General features: G+C 36.2%; 1 protein-coding gene across 2 annotated transcripts in view; it reads left to right on the top strand.

Annotated features, from left to right (window-relative positions):
* The window catches only part of KIAA2026 (KIAA2026 ortholog), an 88,742-nt gene that overhangs the window by 19,858 nt on the left and 47,102 nt on the right, over window positions 1–21,782 (top strand). The window contains exon 2 of one of the 2 annotated variants that reach the window (XM_043963225.1): window positions 14,688–14,888. The exons of the other annotated variant lie outside the window; for it this stretch is intronic. Within the exon in view, the coding sequence (XP_043819160.1) occupies window positions 14,688–14,888 (201 nt within the window). The remainder of the gene's footprint in view (window positions 1–14,687; window positions 14,889–21,782) is intronic. 2 annotated transcript variants of the gene reach the window in all.

The raw sequence follows: 21,782 nt of genomic DNA, 5'->3' as shown, positions 1-21,782 counted from the left end.
ATAAATTAAGGTTATTGTTAAAGAACTCAATAAATATCTAATTGCAGGGGCAGCTAGGTGGCACAGTGGATAGAGCACCAGTCCTGGAGTCAGGAGTACCTGAGTTCAAATCCGGCCTCAGACACTTAACACTTACTAGCTGTGTGACCCTGGGCAAGTCACTTAACCCCAATTGCCTCACTTAAAAAAAAAAATCTAATCGTACCATAAAATAAGGAACAAAAAAATAAGACTAGGGATAGCATTAAGCAAAAAACAGTGGGTAAGGGGAAGGTTGTTTTAATTAGCTAAAAACCTTTCACCTTTCACATTGGGCTCTACGGGATTAGATTTTAAAATGCTTAGTTATCTCTAGACTGTTAGTTTTAAAATGTCAAGTTTGCTATGTATTAAAATTGAGATTGCAAATTTGGTACCTGACTTTAGAGTTTTTGTATGTATATCTGACAGGGACTACATTTGGTCATTAGACATAAGCAGCTTTTAAGATGCATACTTAACAGCATAGTCCTATGATGGTAACATTGTCCATACTCAAAAGCCGACCAGCATTTCCTTATTCTTTTATGTAATGACTATTGGATTGCTGTTTCTTACTCATTTAATTCTAGTGGGAATAAAAATATGGAAATACAGGAAACATTGAAGGGCGAATTTTATGAATGACAAAATCATTAGATTGCCTGAATCATGTGATTTAGTGTGCTGAGTGTTTAAAGTTTAACAGAATAACTAGTAATATTAAAAATGAAATTATAAAGAACATCCTGTGTTGGTCAAATCAGTCTTTATTAAACAATCACTGTTCAAGAGTGAGGTTTTATCAGTGCTCATTTAGGGACATAAGTTATAGTTTGTTCTTTACCTAGGAGTAAATATATTCAGTTTTAAAAATAATATGATCCAGGGCAACTAGGTGGTGAAGTGGATAAAGCACCAGCCCTGGAGTCAGGAGTACCTGAGTTCAAATCTGATCTCAGACACTTGACACTTACTAGCTGTGTGACCCTGGGCAAGTCACTTAACCCCCATTGCCCTGTAAAAACCCAAACCAAACCAAAAAAGCAAAAAAAAAAAAAAAAAAGATCAAGATGTCATTTGACTTAACTGTAAGATATGATGATATTTTAGCATGTGGCCTCTTTAAGCCTTTCATTATTACTGGTTTTTTAAAAAAATTATAACATAGCAATTTTCCCATAGTGCAAAATTTTACTTAAAGCTATATAAGTGAACTTTGTTCCTCTTGTTATATGTGCTTTTTATGTGTTATAATAGTATAACATTTTGAAAAGTTCTTCTGTGTACATTGGTATAACAAGTCTTTGATGATTATTGAATTAAAGTCCATAGCACCAAACTCTACTGGTTAGTGTAAACAGAAAGTGGGGCTCCACCTAAAGGGTCCCTTATCTGGCAAGGCACTTGTTCTTATCCCCATACTTATTTTGGAAAATGGATGAGGAAATAGTATTGGCTATTAATTCCTGATTTTCTTGTCTCACAAGGTCTAAGAAGTATTCTTACCAAATGTGGAAATTCTCTAAGCCCCCCCTCCCCTTAGCTTCCTTTTTTATTATGAAATTGACAAACATGAATGTTTCTTTTGTTTTTTTGTGGGGAGGGTTGTGTTTTTTTATGAATGTTATTTTATGTAAAGAACAAAAACTCAAGCATGTATAAATACCATGAATCTGTTATGAATAGCTTTTTAAAAACATTTATTAAATTTAACACAGTAATTCTAACACTAATGTCGACTCTAATTGCAGCATGAGATGTTTTCAGGCAGTACAATGTAGGAATTTATTTTGCTTTATGATTATTTTAGGTAAGTTTTATTTTTGTTTGTTTTTATTCAATGAGGGGGCAGTGAAGGAAAGAGGAATTAGGAATTGGATTGTTAAAAAAGAAAGAAAAGCCATTGAGGCAACTTTTTAAAAATATGAAACAAAAACCATTTAGGACTTGATTTATTAGAAATGCTCATCAAGAAGATCATACAGCTATGAAGAATCTATATTGAGTGAATTTCTAAGGCAAAGTAGAAATGAAATGATAGGATCTTATTTCTCTGGATAGAAAATTTTTTATTTTATAATTATACATTTTAAAAAACAGTATTTTCCCTTCAGATCTGGAGATGCCCAGTAACTTTCCCAAAAGGAACAGTCCTTGAATTCATCTCAGTTATTGTGGTATTTTTTTTTTTAACAAGCTATTTCTATTTACAGATGAAAAGAAAGCATTGAATAGGTGAATTTCAGAATCTTATCATGGTTTCTAGCTTGTGTTCCTAGATGGAAGGAAACAAAAGGAAGGCCAGAAGATATCACAGACAAACAGGACAACTTTAAAAGTTACATGTTGAATTTATTATATCCTTAAAAAGAAAAGCAAGCTGTGCATAATGGAGATTTTTAGTTTCTTTTATTATAGTCTTTTTCAGTTCTAATATATATATATATATATATGGAAGTACTCATTTTAGTTGCCATTTGTTAATGTTAGGGAATAAAAGAAAATTCATTGTTCATAGTGTACATGCTTTGAAACCCTCTTGTTGGTGAAATGAAGTTCCTCTACAACTTTTCACTAGTAAAGCACTATGGATGAGATTAGAGGAAGTTACCTAAGATGTTCTGGTCTTGTTTTCTTTTTTTAATAATAAATATTTTTATGTACTTTTGGGTTCCAATTTTTATACCTCTTTCCCTCCCTTCTCTCCCTCCTCCCTCAGGTGGCAAACAATCAGATATGGCTTATACATGTATGATTATGTAAAACATTACCATATATGTAATTTTGTACGAGAAAACTTCATTTTAAAAAATGAAAGAAAGTGAATTGTTCCATCAATATCAGTTCTTTCTTTGGAGGTGGACAGTATATTTCATCAATAATCCTCTGGAATTATCTTGGATCATTGTATTGTTGAGAATAGTCAAGTCATTAACAGTTCTTCATCGAACAATATTTGTCTCTGTGTACAATGTTCTTTGGTTCTGCTCACTTCATAATACATCATTTCTTGCTTGTCATTTCTTATAGCACGATAATATTCCATCACCATCATATACCACAGTTTGTTTAGCCATTCCCCAATAGATGGGTATTCCTTTGATTTCCAATTCTTAGCCGCCACAAAAAGAGCTACTATAAATATTTTTTGTACAAATAGGTCTTTTTCTCTTTTGGGGGATGTCTTTGGGATATAAACCTAGCAGTGGTATTGCTAGATCAAAGGTTATGCCCAGTTCTATAGCCCTTTGGGCATAATTCCAAATTGCACTCTTTTTATAACTCTACCAAAAGTGGATTAGAGTCCCAGCTTCCCCACATCCTGCCAACATCCAGTATTTTCTGTTTCTATTATATTCGCCACTCTGATAGGCGTGAGGTGATACCTCAGAGTTGGGTTTTTTTGTTTGTTTGTTTTTTTTTTATTAGCAACAAACTTTTATTTTATTTTCCATTTACATGTAAGGGTAGTTTTCAACATGCATTTTCATAAGATTTAGAGTTCCAAATTTTTCTCCCTCCCTCCATCCCTTTCCTCCCCCCTCCACAAGATCGCAATCAGGTTATATAGATACAGTCCACAAGTGTTCTTTTTATCAGTTCTTTCTATGGGGTGCATAGGGATTGTCTTGGATCATTGCACTGCTGAGAGTAGTTAAGTCATTCACAATTGCTCATTGAACAATACTGCTGTCACTATGCACAATGTCCTCCCAGCTCTGCTCACTTCACTATACATCGATGTTCATTAGTCTTCCCAGGTTTTTCAGGGATCATCCTGTTTGTCATTTCCTGTAGCACAAGACCATTCCACTACAATCATATAGCACAGCTTTTTCCATCATTCCTCAATTGATGGACATTCCCTTGATTCTCAATTCTTAGCTTCCACCAAGAGTTGCTTTAAATATTTTTTGTAAAATTTTCCCCCTTTTCTCTTTTTCATGATTACTATTGTTAACTGTTTTCCTTCCATCCCATTCCCTTCCCCATGATATTTATTCTTTTATCCATCTTCTTTCATTCTATCACTCTTCAAAAGGGATTTGCTTCTGTCTGTCCCCTCCCCCACTCTGCCCTTCCTTCTTTTGCCCCTCTCTTTATCCCCTTCCACTCCTATTTTCCTGCAGGGTTAGAGAGATTATTCCACCCAATTGAGTGTGTACATTATTCCCTCCTTGAGCCAATTCTAATGAGATTGAGGTCTTTGAGCCAATTTTGATGAATGTTAGGCTCATTTACTGCCCAGATTAAATAGATTACTCTACCCAGTTGGGTGTGTCTATTAGTCCCTCTTTGAGGCAGCTCTGATGAGTTGAAGATCTTTGAGCCTTTTCTGATGAGTGTAAAATTCATTTACTGCTCTGCTCTTCTCCCATCTCTTCCCCAACTCCAAAAGCCTTTTCCTGTTACTTTTCATGTAGGGTTTCACTTCTGTCCTTCCCCCTCCCCCAGTGAATTCCCTTCACCCCTCAATTTAACCCTAAAGATGTTATCATCTAGCTAAGTGACACAATGTACAAATCATCACCCCTGGACCCAGGGGGATCCCAGCCAAAACCTGGCCTCAGACACAAGACAGTTGCCCATTGTACGACTCCAGGTATGTCCCCCAGCTCCAAATTTTTTTTATGGTTCTCTAGGGTCTTGTATTTGAAAGTCAAATTTGCCATTCAGTTCAGGTCTTTTCATCACAAATATCTGTAAGTCTTCTTTTTCATTAAAGTCCCATTTTTTCCTCTGAAAGATTATGCTGAGTTTTGCTGGGTAGGTGATTCTTGGTTGTAATCCCATTTCCTTTGCCCTCTGGAATAGCATATTCCATGCCCTCCTGTCCTTTAATGTAGAAGCTGCTAGATCTTGTGCTATCCTGACTGGGGCTCCACAGTACTTGAATTCTTTCTTTTTGGCAGCTTGCAATATTTTCTCCTTGACCTGAGAGCTCTGGAATTTGGCTATAATATTCCTAGTAGTTTTCTTTTTGGGATCTCTTTCTAGAGGTGGTCAGTGGATTCTTTCAATTTCTATTTTTAGCTTCTTCTAGAATTTCAGGGCAATTTTCCCTGAGAATATCTTGGAAGATGATGTCTAAGCTCTTTCCTTGATCATGGTTTTCAGGTAGACCAATAATTTTCAAATTACCTCTCCTGGACCTATTTTCCAGGTCAGCAGTTTTTCCCAGAAGATATTTCACATTGCCCTCTATTTTTTTATTTATTTGGATTTGCTTTATTGTGTCTTGATTTCTCATAAAGTCACTGGCTTCCATTTGTTCAATCCTAATTCTTAGGCAGTTATTTTCATCAGAGAGCTTTTGTACCTCCTTTTCCATTTGGCCAATTTGACTTTTCAAGCTGTTGACTTTTTGCTCATGTCTTTCCTGCATCACCCTCATTTCTCTTTCCATTTTTTCCTCTACCTCTCTAACTTTATCTTCAAAGTCCTTTTTGAGCACCTCTATGGCCTGAGACCAATTCATACTTTTCTTGGAAGCTTTAGATATAGGGGCCCTGATGTTGACATCTTCCTCTGAGGGTGCCCCTTGGTCTTCCTTGTTACTGTAGAAACTTTTAGGGTCCTCACCTTTCTCTGTCTGCTCATCTTGCCTTTCTTTTACTAGACTTTTAGCTCCTTAAGGCTGCAGTATCCCAAGCTCAAGAAGTTCCAGGTGGTATGATTTAAGGAGAATCAGGTTCTTCCCTGGCCTGGCCTGTTTCCTGGTCCTAGATGACCCCAGACCAACTTGCTGATCAACCAGCTTTGTGTGTTGTGGTTGTCAGCTCCGATGAGCCTGTGCCCCTCCCCCACCTGGGCCACTGCTACTCAAGCCTACCCCCTGGTTCTCAGCAGGGGTGTAAAATCCAAGTTCTGCCTTAGCACCAGCATAGACCCCTGTACTCTCCCCCCTGCTCAGGGCTCAGCCCACTCACCAGACTGTGAGCTTAGTTCCAGATGACACTGGTGCTTCAGCTGATTCAGAGGCTCTGAGGGTCTCCTTCTCTGATGAGGACTTCCTGAGACTGGATCTGTGTCAGGGTGACTGTGGGGTTGGGCCCGACTCCTGTATAAGCACAGCAGCTCCCTCCTTCTGACCTTCCAAGCTGTTCTTGGTTAGAAGATGATTTCAGCACATTCTTCTGTGAGTTTTGCTGCTCCTGGCATTTTCCTACGGTGTTATTTGGATGTGTTTTGGAGCAATTATGTCATGAGTTCAAGAGCTCACTGCTCATCTTGGCTCCGCCCAGAAGTCCCCTCAGAGTTGTTTTCATTTGCGTTTCTCTGATAAAATAGTGATATAGAGCATTTTTTCATATGACTATAGATAGCTTTGATTTCTTTGTCTGAAAACAGCCTGTTCCTATCCTTTGACCATTTATCAATTGAGGAATGACTTTGAGAAATGAGGCTTTTATGGGAGATGTTTATTTCAAAAATTCTTTCCCAGTTTTCTGCTTCCCTTGTAACCTTGGTTATATTAGTTTCATTTGTGCAAAAGCTCTTTAATTTTATATAATCAAAATCATCTATTTTATATTTTATTTTACTCTATATCTTTTTTGGTCCTAAATTCTTTCTCTGCCCATAAATCTGACAGATAAACCATTCCAAACTCTATTATTTTGTTTATGGTATCATCCTGTATGTGTAAATCGTGTACCCATTTTGACCTTATTTTAGAATATGGTGTGAGATACCTAGTTTCTGCCATAGGATCTTTGGGTTTATCATATACTAGATTACTATAGATAGTGTAATTTCTATCTACCTCTCTATTTCTTAGCCAGTACCAGATTGTTTTGATAATTACCACTTTGTAATACAGTTTGAGATCTGGTACTGCTAGACCACTTTCTTTTGTATTTTTTCATTGATTCCCATGATATCCTTGAATTTTTGTTTTTCCAGAGGAATTTTATTATTTTTTCTAGCTCTATAAAATATTTTTTGATATATAGCACTAAATAAATAAATTAACTTAGGTAGGATTGTCATTTTTATTATATTGGCTCTACCTACCCATGAACAATTAATATTTTTCCAATTGTTTAGATCTGACTTTATTTCTCTGAAAAGTGTTTTGTAGTTCTGGTCATACAGTTGCTGTGTTTGTCTTGGGAGGTAGACTCCCAAGTATTTTATATTGGCTATGGTTATTTTAAATTGAATTTCTCTTTCTATCTGTTGTTGCTGGACTTTATTGGTAATATATAGAAATGCTGATGGTTTATATGGATTTCTTTTGTATCCTGCAACTTCACTAAAGTTGTTAATAATTTCAAGCAGCTTTTTAATTGATTTTCTTGTTGTCTTTTTTTTTTTTTTTTTTGTGAGGCGATTGGGGTTGTGACAAGTGTCTGAGGCCAGATTTGAACTCAGGTCCTCCTGACTCCAGGGCCAGTGCTCTATCCGCTGCACCACCTAGCTGCCCCCTTTAATTGGTTTTCTAAGTATAACATCATATATCTGCAAAGAGTGATAGTTTTGTTTACTCATTACCTATTGTTATTCCTTTAATTTCTTTTTCTTCTCTTATTGCTATAGGTAACATTTCTAATACAGTATTAAATGATAGAGGTGGTAAGGGACATCCTTGCTTCACACCTGATTGCATTGGGAAGGCTTTTAGGTTATCTCCATTACAGATAATGCTTGCTGATGGTTTTAGATAAATAGTACTTATCATTTTTAGTAAGCTCCTTTTATTCCTGTGCTCTCTAGCATTTTTAATAGGAATGGGTGCTGTATTTTGTCAGAGGCCTTTTCTGCATCTGTTGAGATAATCATATGATTTCTGTTGCTTTTGTTATTGATATGGTCAATTATAATAATAGTTTTCCTAATATTGGACCCGCCCTGCATTCCTGGTATAAATCCCACCTGGTCATAGTGTATGATCTTTATGATATATTTCTGTAATCTTTTTGCTAGTATTTTATTTAAATTTTTTGCATCAATATTCATTAGTAAGACTGGTCTATAATTTTCTTTCTCTGTTTTGGCTCTCTTGGTTTGGGTATTGGCACCATATTTGTTTCATAAAAGGAATTTGGTAGGACGCCACTTATTTTTTTTCAAATAATTTATATAGTATTGGGATTAATTTTTCCTTAAATGTTTGGTAGAATTCACTTCTGAATCCATCTGGTCCTGGGGATTTTTTCTTAGAAGTTCATTGATGACTTGTTCAATTTCTTTTTCTAAAATTGGGTTATTTAAAGATTTTATTTCTTCTCCTAATCTGAGTAATTTATATTTTTGTAGATATTCATCCATTTCATTTAGATTGTCAAATTTATTGGCATATAAATGGGCAAAATAATTCGTAATAATTGTCTTAATTTCCTTTTCTTTGGTGGTGAGTTCATCCCTTTCATTTTTCATACTAGTAATTTGGTTTTCTTATCTTTTTTTGATCAAATTAACCAATGGTTTATTTTATTAATTTTTTCATAAAACCAGCTTCTAGTTTTATTTATTATTCAATGGTTTCCTTACTTTGAATTTTATTCATCTTTCCTTTGATTTTCAGAATTTTTAATTTATTCATTTTCTAGGTGTTTTTTTTTTAGTTGCATGCCCAAATCATTGATCTGCTTTCTCTGTTTTATTGATGTAAGCAGTTAGGGATATACATTTTCCCCTTAGAACTGCTTTGGCTATATTCCGTAAGTTCTAATATGTTGTCTCATCATTGTCATTTTCTTTAATGAAATCAATTGTTTCTATGATTTGTGCTTTGACCTACTTGTTTTTTAGGATCAGATTATTTAATTTCCACTTGGTTTTTAATCTTTTAATTGTCCATTATTGAATGTAATTTTTATTGCATTGTGATCTGATAATGATGTATTTACTATTTCTGCTTTTCTGCATCTGGTTATAAAGTTTTTATGCCCTAGTCAATTTCTGAGTAGGTCCCATGTACTGCTGAGAAGGTATATTCCTTTCTATTCCCATTCAGTTTTCTCCAGAGATCTATCATATCTAACCTTTCAAGATTTTATTCATTTCCTTAACTTCTTTCTTGTTTATTTTTTGGTTAGATTTATTCAGTTCTGAGAGGGGAAGGTTAAGGTCCCCTACTAGGATAGTTTTCTTATCTATTTCCTCCTGTAACTCATTCAACTTCTTCAAAAATTTAGATGCTATACCATTTGATGCATATGTGTTATGCATTGATAGGACTTCATTGTCTATGGTACCTCTCAGCAAGATATAGTTTCCTTCTTTATCTCTTTTAACTAGATCTGTTTTTTTTTTCTTTTTTGCTTTGTCTGAAATCATAATTGCTACCCCTGCTTTCTTTGTTGAAGCATAATAGATTCTGTTCCAGCCCCTTACATGTACCCTTTGTGTATCTCTCTGCTTTAAAAGTGTTTCTTATAAACAACATATTGTAGGATTTTGGTCTTTTAATCCATTCTGCTATTTGCTTCTGTTTAATGGATGAGTTCATCCCATTCACATTTATAGTTATGATGACTTTATTCTCCATGCTATTTTTCACCTGTTTATCCCCGCCGATTCAGAACCCCCCCCATACTCTCCCTTCTCACAAGTGTTTTACTTAGAATCATCACCTCCCCCAATATCCCCTCCCTTGTATCAGGGCCCCCCGCCCTTCTATTTTCACTATCCCTTTTTATACTTCCTTATAGATTTCTATATCCAACTCAGTCTCTTTGAACCAACTTTGATGAGAGTAAGGTTTAATCTTTGCCCATACTCTCCCCCCCCCCCCCCCCCCCCATCTTCCCCTCCATTATGATAGTTCTTTTCTGTGTGTGGGGGGGGGGATTCACCCCATTCAATTTCTTCCCTCCTCCTTCTTCCATGCAATTTCTTTTTACCCCTCTATTTTGTTTTCTGGGGTGTCATTCCATCAGTGTCACCTTATGACCATACCCTCTGTCTACATATACTCCTAATTATTCTTATAGTAAAGTTGTTGAGACTTAAAAATATTATCATCCCTTCAGTATTACCTTATGACACATCTTCTTTACATGTACTCCTAATTGTTCTTATAATTGTTATTAAGACTTACAAATATTATCTTATCATATAGAACTAGAAATAGTTTAACCTTATTGAGTTTCTTATAGTTTTTCTTTATTGTTTTTCTTTTTATCTTTTTATGTTTCTCTTGAGTCTTGTATTTGGAGGTCAGATTTTCTATTCAACTCTGGTTTTTTAATCAAAAATGCTTGAAAGTCCTCTATTTCATTAAATGTCAATTTTTTTTCCCCTCCCTGAAAGAATATATTCTGTTTTTCTGGGTAGGTGATTCTTGGTTGTAAATCTAACTCCTTTGCCTTCCAGTATATTATATTCCAAGCCCTGGGATTCTTTAATGTGGAAGCTGCCAAATCCTGTGTACTTCTGACTGTAGCTCCAAGGTATTTGGATTGGCTTTTTTTGGCTGCTTGCAGTACTTTTTCTTCAATCTGTGAACTTTGAAATTTGTCTGATCTTCTGGGGAGTTTTCATTTTGGGATCTCTTTCAGGCAGTGATCAGTGGATTCTTTCAATTGCTATCTTGCCCTCTGGTTCTAATATTTCCGGGCAGTTTTCTTTGATAATTTCTTGAAAGATATTGTCCAGATTTTTTTTTTCCTTTTTTTTTTTTGGTCATGGCTTTCAGGTAGTCCAATAATTTTTATATTATCTCTCCCAGATCTATTTTCTAGGTCACTTGTTTTTCCAATGAAAAATTTCACATTTTCTCCTATGTTTTTACTTTTTTGATTTTGTTTTATGGTATCTTGGTGTCTCATTAGTTTCCATTTGTTCAATTTTGATTTTTAAAGAATTTTCTTCAGTGACCTTTTGTACTTCTTTTTCCATTTGGTTAATTGTGTTTTTTAGGGAATTATTGTCCTCAGTAAATTTTTGTGTTTCTTTTTCATGGTTCTCTTGCATTTTTATTTCCCCAATTTTTCTTCTACTTGTCTAATTTGATTTTTAAAGTCCTTTTTAAGCACTTTCAGGAATTCTTTTTGGGTCTGAGATCAATTTGCAGTTTTCTTTGAAGCTTCACCTGTAGCCATTTTGTTGCTGTTGTCCTCCTCTATGCTTATGCCTGGATTTTCCCTATCAGTGTAGTAACTGTCAATAGTCAAGCTTGTTGTTGTTTTGCTCATTTTTGTTCCTTGATATTTTTATTCGAATTGGACTCTCTTCCTAAACTTCCCCGAGGTTTGTGCTGGAGCTCTGGGTCTCATTGGTGGTTCTCACTGGGCTTCGGGGCTTAGCTGCTTGTTTTTGCTGGGTTGCTAAAGTTAACAGTCTTTCTGGTGGCTGGCCCTGGAGGAGTGATCTTGTTATTGGTTGGCTCCAGGGGTGGTGCCTTGCTGCTGGGTTACTCTGTTAGCAGGGCTTCTTTGTTAGCAGGCCCTGGAGGAGTAAATTTGTTTCTAGTCTGCCCAAGTTTGGTTGGGGGAGCAGGGGGGTGTCCTGCTGCTGGCTTGCTACCAGTCACTCTGCTAGTAGGTCCTGGAAGGGTAATTTTGTTGCAATCTGCTGAGTCCCTGGGGCAGGTTTACCCTGGAAACAGTCTCTCTGCTGGGAAGTCACAGGAGTATAAATTTGCTGTTGACCAGTCTTGGATGGGGCTTCACTACTGGTCAGCAGTGGAGTCAAAGCCTCCCTCATGGTCTGTGCTAGCTTTGGGGTACCTGGTAAGGGTCCCAGACTGCTCACCTGCCCAGGGAGCTGCTGGTTTGCAAGTAGGTAGAGCCTCACTGGTAGATTGCCCCAAGCTTAGAGCCCTGCTTCAGGCTCCTTGCTGTGAGCCCAGAAGCAGCTGCTGCTGCTCCTGGACCTCACTTCCCTCTCACCCAGGTAAGACAGACCTTTCCTTCCAGGCTGGTAGGCTGTTTCCCTGCTCCTGGGACAATTCAGAGGCAGTTTTATGTCAGTTTGTAGAGGAAATCTGGGAGAGCTTAGATCGTCATCTTGGCACAGGAAGTTCTCTGTTCTTGTTTTCTTGAAGTTGAAATTTATTTGATACAAATTGGCCTCCATGATAAGGGAAGAAAATTATTTCTATTTTAAATTATGGAAATTTTGTTCTCATTTGGAATGCTTATCACTTAGAACATTGATTTTGCCAGTTTAGAAATGGCTATTGAAAAACTCTAGAAACAAAATATTTATAGTGTACAGTATTATTTTTTTGTACAATAGTACAAAAATATTTATAGTGGCTTTGTGGTGGCAAAGAATTGGAAATTTTTATTTTATTTTTTTTTTTACATATAAGGTATTTTATTTTTTCCGTTACATGTAAAGATAGTTCTCAGCTTTTGTTTATACAAGCTTTCCAATATCAGATTTTTCTCCCTGCCCTCCCCTAGACAGCAGATAATCTGATATAGGTTATATCTATCAAAGAATTGGAAATTGAGGAGATGCCCATCAATTGGGGAATGGTTGAACAAGTTGTGGTATATGATCATGATGTAATACTGTTGTGCTGTTTTTAAAAATGATGAACAGGATGCATTCAGAAACACCTAGACAGACTTACATGAACTGATGGCAGAGTGAAGTGAGCAGAACCAGAATAACACTGTATGTAGTAACAGCAATATTGTACGATGATCAACCCTGAACGACTTAGCTATTCTCAGCAGTACAGTGGTCTAAGAAAAATGCTATCCATCTCCAGATAAAGAACTGATGGAGTCTGACTGCTGATTGAAGCTTACTTTTTTTTAAGCTTTATTTTTCTTTTCCTTTAGTCTGTTTTCTTTTACAACACAACTAATATGGAAATGTTTTGCATGATGGCATATATTTGGAAAAAAAAGTGGAAAAAAAAGAAAAAACTCCAGAAATGATAATATATATCAACCAAGTAGAATGGGTTATTTAAAGAAAAAACAAAACAGATGTTTTACTTGGGGGATTTCTAATATTCTTCAGCTTACCAGTCAGAATTAATGTATTTTTCCTCAAATTGCAGTTGCCAGTGTATGGAGCAAACTGCCTCAGTTTACCCAAATAACTCGAGGAGACCACCAAGTCAAGCAGAGACAGATTTATTACATCCTCATGAGGACGGGCAAAACCCAATTACACATTGAAGTCTTGCAAAGATATGCCCAATCCTCTAGGTTTTTATAGTAATCTTGAAAAGGACTGTCCCCACATACACCTAGGGTGGATGAGCTCACAATCTAACATCCAATCCTGTCTCACCCAGGGTGCGTATGGAGACATGCATACGTGTTCCAGGGACAAGGGGGAAAAGGGGAGGGGGAACAAGGTCAAACCAAAGGAAAAGGAAACAGGGGAGTGAGAGTCAGATGTTTCACATCTCACAGTTCCCACTGACTCCCCTCTCCAGGCCCCTGTCTCTAAAGATAAGGATGACAGGGTTAAAATTTATCTTCGGCTATGTTGGGAAGAAAAGAATAATCCATTGTTGGGACCCCAAGGCCAAGGGGATTCTGCTCTGAGAAAAAGAGACAATGTTACTTAACATCTGGTCTCAACTCAATGGCTGCATTCTGTGCCTAGTCCCATCCTTTCTTCTTGAGTCCCGAGTATTGAATTGGTGGGCAAACTCCCTGACCCACTGACTGGGGTTCTGACACATGATAGATTGCAGACAAAACTAATATGTAGCTGACAAGTGGGGAGACTGAGCAGAAGTAAAAATACTGTTAATTGGCAATAAAACTTAAAGGAGACAGTGAGAATTTTGACAAGCAATAAACTTCTAACAAACTATACTGGGGCAGGTCTGGGTACCTTCCAGACCCCATGGTCAGAGTTTAATCTGACTCAAATCCATAATCATATCATACACCAGTAACACCTGCTTAATTTGTAGTGAAATGTTACATAGATACAAATTTTAAAAGTCCTGTAGTCTAATTTTAAAACATCATGAAATGAAAGCTTTTTTTTTTTAATAGATTTTAAAATTTAAGTTTCCCTGGTCAATAAAGGAACTGTCAATAAATAAGACTACTTATAGAATCAGATTGGGGTGCCAGTGCATCCATTAGAAATCTATTAAGAAGGCATTTATGGTGAGGTAGGAGGGAATCATTCTATTTCTTCACATTTGGCTCTTATTTTTACAAATTAGGCAGATAATTTTATTCCTGTATTTTACGTGTTTGTAGAGTTGTTAATTTGCTTGTAATTTCTTTGAAAGTTTATTTTTGAATTTACCTGTTTTAGTGCAACTAATGTGTAGTATGTAATTTTTATTTGTTTGTACATACACATGGAGAAACAGGATAGACTTGAAAAATGTCTGACTTTTAAAGAGATGGATGTCTTGCTTAATTTTGGAAAGTTGAAGAAAACTAAATTTTCGTTGAGGTCATCCTAACTTGAACCATAAAGTTTAAATATATTTCAAAAATAGAGGTAGGATTTGATCTGTGATATCTTGGCAGAATTGAGAACATTTAGAAACTTTATATAGGGAAGATGAGAATTCTAACCTATAGTTATGTTTTAACTGAATTCCTTTTAAGCTGTTAACTTGGAAGGATTTGGTTTTATTGCTGTTAACCTGGAAGGGTTTTTTGTTTTGTTTTGTTTTTTTAATATATAGTTGTGTGATGAAGAAAAGAGAGTGGTGAAGTTTTGTTGACTTTAAAGGTGTCCCCTTGTGAACTAATTTAATTTCTCTTTGCCAGGCACTTGAGAGAAAAAACAACAATAGCAGTTACATCCAGAGGTTATTATGGATTAGAGGATGAGAAAGGAGCAGCATGTACATCAACAAGGCGTCGCTCTACACCTCGAAGTTTGGCAGGCTTGACAAGTGGAGTTTTTGAGTCTATAATGGTTCAAGTTTTGAGACAGGAAGAACAGCTAAGAGCAAAAGAAGAGAAAAGGTAAATAGAAAAATAAATTATTAGGTGAATACATGCTCAAATTTTTAGCCAATTATTATCCTTTTGAAGAATTAGATACAAAATTCTATAGTATACCCACACCAAACTTCTGAGCCCAAATTAAAGTGTTGGACTGAGATTTATTCTCACTAGAATGTGTACTTAAACTAGACCAGCACAAGGAAGTTTATATAGAAATAGAACATCTAAAATTTCAAAATAATTTTGTTCAAAACAGGAAAAAAACACCAAACCATAGATTAATTGAATTTCAGAATGTTATCAAGCTTTATAGTTTGTATTTCTGGATGGAATACACTTAAAATGGAGCAATTTTGCACAGTTTGTATAGTTTTAAACACAGAATTTTAGAGATGTTGGAGTCTCTAGAATTTATTTGGTCTGTATAGATAAGGAAATAAAAGACCTGAGAGGTTAAGTAAAAACCAAGATCACTCCAGTTATTCTAGGGCTGAGACAAAAAAGTGACATTTCCTGACTTTCAGGGAGATGAATTTACTTGATTTCAGACTATTTAAAAAACTCTTGTTGATGCCACAGGTTTCTGCTTATCCTTTTTTAAAGTGGCTTATAAATTTTATCTTGTTCATGTAGCTCTGAATCAGACTTGCTTTGTTTTTTGAAGTTAACTAAATGTTAATTGATATATTTTCTTTTAGTTCCCAAAGACACTAACAAATGTTCAAATATAAGAATCCAAGAAAACCAGTATTAAGGCTTTATCATTAAAGGATAATCTAACATTGATTAGAAAAACTGTGGTTGGCTAGAATAGTTTAGTAATTTCAGTAATAACATCCCCTAATTTATCTTTTATAAATTTAGTTTCATATAGTTAAGGGAAGGAAATAATTTTTTTGTGGAATAACATTTTTGTAGTGCTTACTTCTGCTAGGCACAGTGCTAAATGCTTTACATATAGTATCTCATTAAGTGTTATAGGATGAAATTGCTATATGAAGAATCATACAATTTCCACACATCCTCCCTCCCCCCTGTTTTGTGGCTATCATTTGCAATATAATCATGGCATATTTAATGGAAACATAACTTTCATAAACATATGAAAATTTTTCTTTACTCAGTTAAAATGAGTATTTCACATAACTTGACAAAACTTTGCGGCAGTAAGGCAACATTTAGCATTTTATAACTTTCCTCCAAACTTATGGTGTAAAACCATTTGGAGTCAGGAATACTTTTGGGTTTAAGCTCTGATGCATAATTGCTGTGCCACCCTGAGCAAACACTTAACCTTTCAGTGGACCAGGTAATTCTCTAAGACAGCGAGCTGCAGAACTACTGCTGATCTGCGTTGTCAGGAGTTTTCTCACTTGCATTACATTGATATGATCACAGGTCTATACCAACTAACCTCCATACTCCCCCAAAATTATCAATGCCAGAAGGCATATCGTTATATACATAATGAAAAATGTTATATAGATGAAACTTTTATAAACCTAATCATATTTTATTTAGGGAGGATTGCTTTATTAGTGAGAGATTGTTTTATTAATGAAAAATACTTTGTAAAGTGAATAGCATTCTCTGATTTGTCTTTTTAGAAATGTAGGTTCATATCATTAAGGGAAGGGAATTATATTTTTATAGTGCCTACTATTGCCAGGTACTGTGCTGATAAGTGCTTTACAAATACTATCTCATTTGATTCTTACAACAGCCCCGAGAGGTAGATGCTATTATGATTTGTATTTTATAATTGAGGAAACAAAGGTAGACAGGGGTTAAGTTATTTGCCCAGGGTCATATTTGAGCTCTGGTCTGACACCAAGTCCTGTATCCTGGCCTATGTACCACCTAACTGCCTCTAAACCTTGTTGCATATAGACCATAAAGTTTTGATTGACTAGAATCCTTGGGAAGTGGGGCATTAAAGTTGATTTTATTTTGGGGTGTTACTTTGATACTTTGATGGATTTATGATCTAATCAAAAAAAGGTGGTCCTTCCTCCAGTGATAGAGAGCACAATCTACTTACTCATACCTTCCCATAGATTATCTATAAAACAAAGCTTCTTAAACTATACCCCATGGTGGTAGGGTAATTGAATGTGAGGACCACAACAAAATTGGCAACAGTAAAAGGTTATGTGTGCCTATTTTATATAACTCGGGTCATGTAAAATTTTCTTGGGCAGAAAGGGGTCACAGGTGGAAAAAGTTTAAGAAGCCCTGCTAATAGAACACCCAGAAAGCCCCCTGGGGACCTCTCTGTTTTTCTGAATCTCAATAGAGTATGCAGACTGTCCATTAAATCTATCTCATGCTCACTGCTTCACCAGCAGCCCACCTTTTCTAGTCTTTGGTTTCTTTAGTAACATTCTTTTTCTTTGCTTCTCTTGCACATTTGGTGATGATATACTGAACCCATGTCCACCATGTTCCTCTTTGTTGCCCTGGAGGCGACTCTCAACTTTAATTTTTTTTTTTAAATAATAAACATTTTTATTTATAGTTTTGAGTTCCAGTTTTTATCCCTCCTTCCTTCCCCTTCCACCCCTGAGGCGGCATGATATAGATTATACATGTGCAATTATGCCAAATAGTACTGTATTATTCATTTTGTACAAGAAAACTTGAATAAAAGAAACAAAATGAAAGAAAGCAAAAAATCGCATGCTTCAGTCTGTGTTCAGTCAATATTGGTTCTTTCTTTGGAGGTGTATAGTTCATCAATAGTCCTTAGGGATTGTCTTGGATCATTGTATTGTTGAGAATAGTTATCAGTTTGAATATTTTGAAGACTCTGGTATTCATGGACTCACAGCCATCTAGCCATCTCCAGAAATACATTATTGTTTTTAAAAAATGGGCCTTTGTTTTAAGGAGTCATTAAAGGCACTGCATAATTTCCCAAATTCTGGTTAACTCAGGATTAATTACAATACACATTTTATTTTTTTAAGTTTTTGTTGAAAATGTGAAAATATGGTAGTAAGAGTGTCAGAATGTAATTTAATCTTTTATGATCCATGATCATACAGTTAGAGATGCAGGATCATCATTTTGAACATTGTTAAGTAGGTTGGTATAATTGAGGCAGCTTAGTGGCCCAGAGCTGGGCCGAGTCAGGAAGACCTAAATTCAAATCTGGTTTCAGACATTCCCTAGCTGTGTGACCCTAGGAAAGTCACTTAAACTCTGTCTGCCTCAGTTTCTGCAACTTTAAAACGGTGATAATAACAGTGCACCTACTTTGCAGGGTTGTTGAAAGGCTTAAATGATAAACTATTTATAAAGAGCTTAGCACACTGCCTGTCACATAGTAGTCTATCTTTGGGGCCAAGTTGTAAAGGGCTTTAAATACCAGAGAAGGTTTAATAGCAATAATAATAATGTCTACAGACCAAAGCATACTATTTTCCCCTTCCTTTCTTTCAATACTTTATTTTTTTCTAATTAGATGTCAAGATAGTTTTCAACATCCATTTTTTTATAAGATTTTGAGTTCCAAATTTTTCTCCTTCCTTCCCTCCTCTCCTCTCCCCCTCCCCAAGACAGCAAGCAGTCTGAAAGAGGTTTTATACATGTGTAATTATGTTAAATATTAGTTATTTGAAAGAAGAAATGAAACAAAAGGAGAAAAATCACACAAAAAAAACAAAACCAAGGTGAAGATAGTTTGCTTTAATCTGCATTCAATTTCCATAGTTTGTTCTTTGGATATGGAGAGCATTTTCCATGATGTCTTTTGGAATTGTCTTGGATCATTGTATTGCTGAGAAGAGATAATAAGTCTGTCACTGTTTATCATCCCACAGTGTTGCTATTACTACGTACAATGTTCTTCCGGTTCTGCTTGCTTCATTCAGCATTAGTTCTTGTAAATCTTTCCAGGTTTTTCTGAAATCCACTTGCTTGTCATTTCTCTAGCGTCATTCTTTTTTTTTTCCTTTTTCTTTGCAGGGCAGTGAGGGTTAAGTGACTTGCCCAGGGTCACACAGCTAGTATGTGTCAAGTATCAGGCCGGATTTGAACTCAGGTCCTCCTGAATCCAAGGCCAGTGCTTTTTCCACTGTGCCATCTAGCTGCCCCTGTTTGTCATTTCTTATAGCACAATAGTATCTGTTACATTCATATGCCACAACTTGTTCAGCCATTGGCCAATTGATTGGCATTCTCCCAATTTTCCAGTTCTTCGACACCACAAAAAGAGTTGCCATAAATGTTTTTGTAAATGTAGGTGTTTTACTTTTTTATATGATCTCTTTGGAATACAGACCAAGTAGTGGTATTGCTGAATCAAAGAGTATCCACAGTTTGATTGCCCTTTAGGCATGGTAGAACAGGAATTTTTGAGGGAAGGTTTGGAATGGGATGGGGTAGGGTTGAGAAAGACGAAGATGAGAAAATGAGAGAGCTTGGAGCTGCAGGTAGCTGTGCTCCTGTAGGCCCCAAATTAATGAAAATGGCTAGGGGGAGGAAAAATTCAACTATGCCTGTTTCTCCTTTGGGTTGTCAGGGGGAACAGGGTGGTGGAGTAGGGGGTGACAGAGAGAGAGATATGTGAGGATGCTGATCAGCTAGGTTTGGATCTGGATTTGGCCTTGGCTATAGCTATGATGGCTTTTGCTTTTCTTTTAGGGTCAGTCTATACATTAGGCAACAAACATGTTTTCTTTATCTAATCTTGAAATTCTGACCTTAATTCCAAAAATTCCCCAAAAAAGACATTTCCATACATAAAGCAGAACACAGAGTATTTCATATGAAATGGTATATTTCCATTTCATACTGCTGTCCTGGGCCCTTTTCTCCTATACTACTTCACTTGGTGATCTCATCAGTTCCCATGGGTTTAATTACTATTATCTCTGTGCTCATGCCTCTCAAGTCTACCTTTTCTGACCCAAACTCTGTTGGCCACTAGTCTCATATCTCCAGTAGCCTTTCAGATATCTCAAACTGGGTGCCCAGTAAATACCTTAAACTCATTAGATCCAAAACTCATTCTCTTTCCCCCTAAACATTCCTCCTCCCCTTCCTAATATATTACTGTACAGGGTAAACACCATCCCAGTCCCTCAGGCTTGCATCAGACTGGGCATCATCCTAGATTCCTCACTATCTCTCATTCTCCATATCCAGTCTGTTGCTAAGCTCTCTCCATTTGATCTCTGTAGTTTCTCTCAAATGTGCCCCCTTCTCTCTAACACTGCTTCTACCCTGGTGCAGATCCTCATCACTACCATACACCCAAACTATTGTAATATCTTTCTGTTGGATCCGCCTGCCTCAAGTCTCTTCTCCACTCCAGTCTATCGTCCTCAGGCACTCAAATGATTTTCCAGAAGTACATGTTGCCCACTTACTCAATAAACTCTCCTGGCTTCCTGTGGCCTTCAGGAACAAATACAAAATGCTCTATTTGGCATTCAAAATCCTTTATAAACTAGCCTCCTATGGCTATGGCCATGATGGCTTTTGCTTTTCCTTTAGGGCCAGTATATGTCAGGCAACAAGCATTTATATTTTCTTTTTTTTTTTCTTTTTAGTGAGGCAATTTGGGTTAAGTGACTTGCCCAGGGTCACACAGCTAGTAAGTGTTAAGTGTCTGAGGCCGGATTTGAACTCAAGTACTCCTGACTCCAGGGCTGGTGCTCTATCCACTGCGCCACCTAGCTGCCCCCACTTATATTTTCTTAATCTAATCTTGAAATTCTTAGCTTAATTCCAAAAATTCCCTCACAAAAGACATTTCCATAAACAAAACAGAACACAAAAAGAGTATTGCATATGGAATGGTATATTTCCCTTTAATACTGTTTTCCAGGCATCTTATACCTTATTTGCCTACATATATTCTTTGATCCAGTGACATTGGGTTTCTGACTTCCAAAAACAAGACACTCCATCTCTCCACTCAAGGCAGTTTCTCTGGTTGTTGCCCATAACTAGAATGCTCTCTCTCTTCTGATCCAATTACTGACTTCCATGTCTTACATTTTACATGGCTTACATTCCCTTTTATTGGAAGCCTTCCCTAATCCCTCTTAATTCTAGCACTTCCCTCTTTTAATTCCTATTTATCCTGTATATGGCTTTCTTTGTGTATATATATACATTTGCATGTTGTTTCCCCATTAGATTGTAAGCTTCTTGAGGTCAGGGACTCTGTTTTGCCTCTTTTTTTTGTAGTAGCATTAGCTCTTAACACTGTGCCTGCCACACAGGTACTTAATAAGTGTTGATTGATTGAACTACATATTACTTTAAATTTTATTTTATTTTTTAATAATAAACATTTTTATGTGTCAGTGGCCTTTTTTTTTTAAATCATGTTGCTAAGCCTCTCTTTTCTTGATATCCCCCCACCCATTCACTAAGAGCAAGAGGGAGGAAACTGTTGTAAGCATAGTCAAGCAAAATTAATCCAAATAATGCCAGTGTCCAAAAGTGTATGGCTCTTCATCTTGTGCCTATGACTTTTCTATCAGAAAGTAGGTAACATCTTCATCATATATTTTCGCAGGACTTGGTTGTTTGTTGCTTTGATCAAAGTTCTTAAGTCGTTCAAAGATGTTTTTTCTTTCCAGTGCCGTTGCCCTTATATAAATTGTTTTCCTGGTTCTACTCACCTCACTCTTTTAAAAAAAAAAAATCAATTTTAGTTTTGTTTTCAGTTCCAAATTCTCTACCTTCCCCCTCCCTCACAAATTGAGAAAACCAAAAAAAACCAACAAACCCATAACCTATAACAAATGAATGTAGTTATGCAAAACAAATTTTCACATTAGCCATGTTCCCCCACCCTGCCCTCCGCCCCAAGAAAAATAAAAGGAAAAATAAGAAAGAGAAGAAAACATGCTTTAGTCTACATTCCAAATCCACCATTTCTCTATCTGAAGG

Source organism: Dromiciops gliroides, chromosome 1, assembly GCF_019393635.1.
Source record: "Dromiciops gliroides isolate mDroGli1 chromosome 1, mDroGli1.pri, whole genome shotgun sequence".
Taxonomy (NCBI): domain Eukaryota; kingdom Metazoa; phylum Chordata; class Mammalia; order Microbiotheria; family Microbiotheriidae; genus Dromiciops; species Dromiciops gliroides.
The sequence above is the reverse complement of the archived record's forward strand: the minus strand, read 5'-3'. Positions and strand labels throughout refer to the sequence as shown.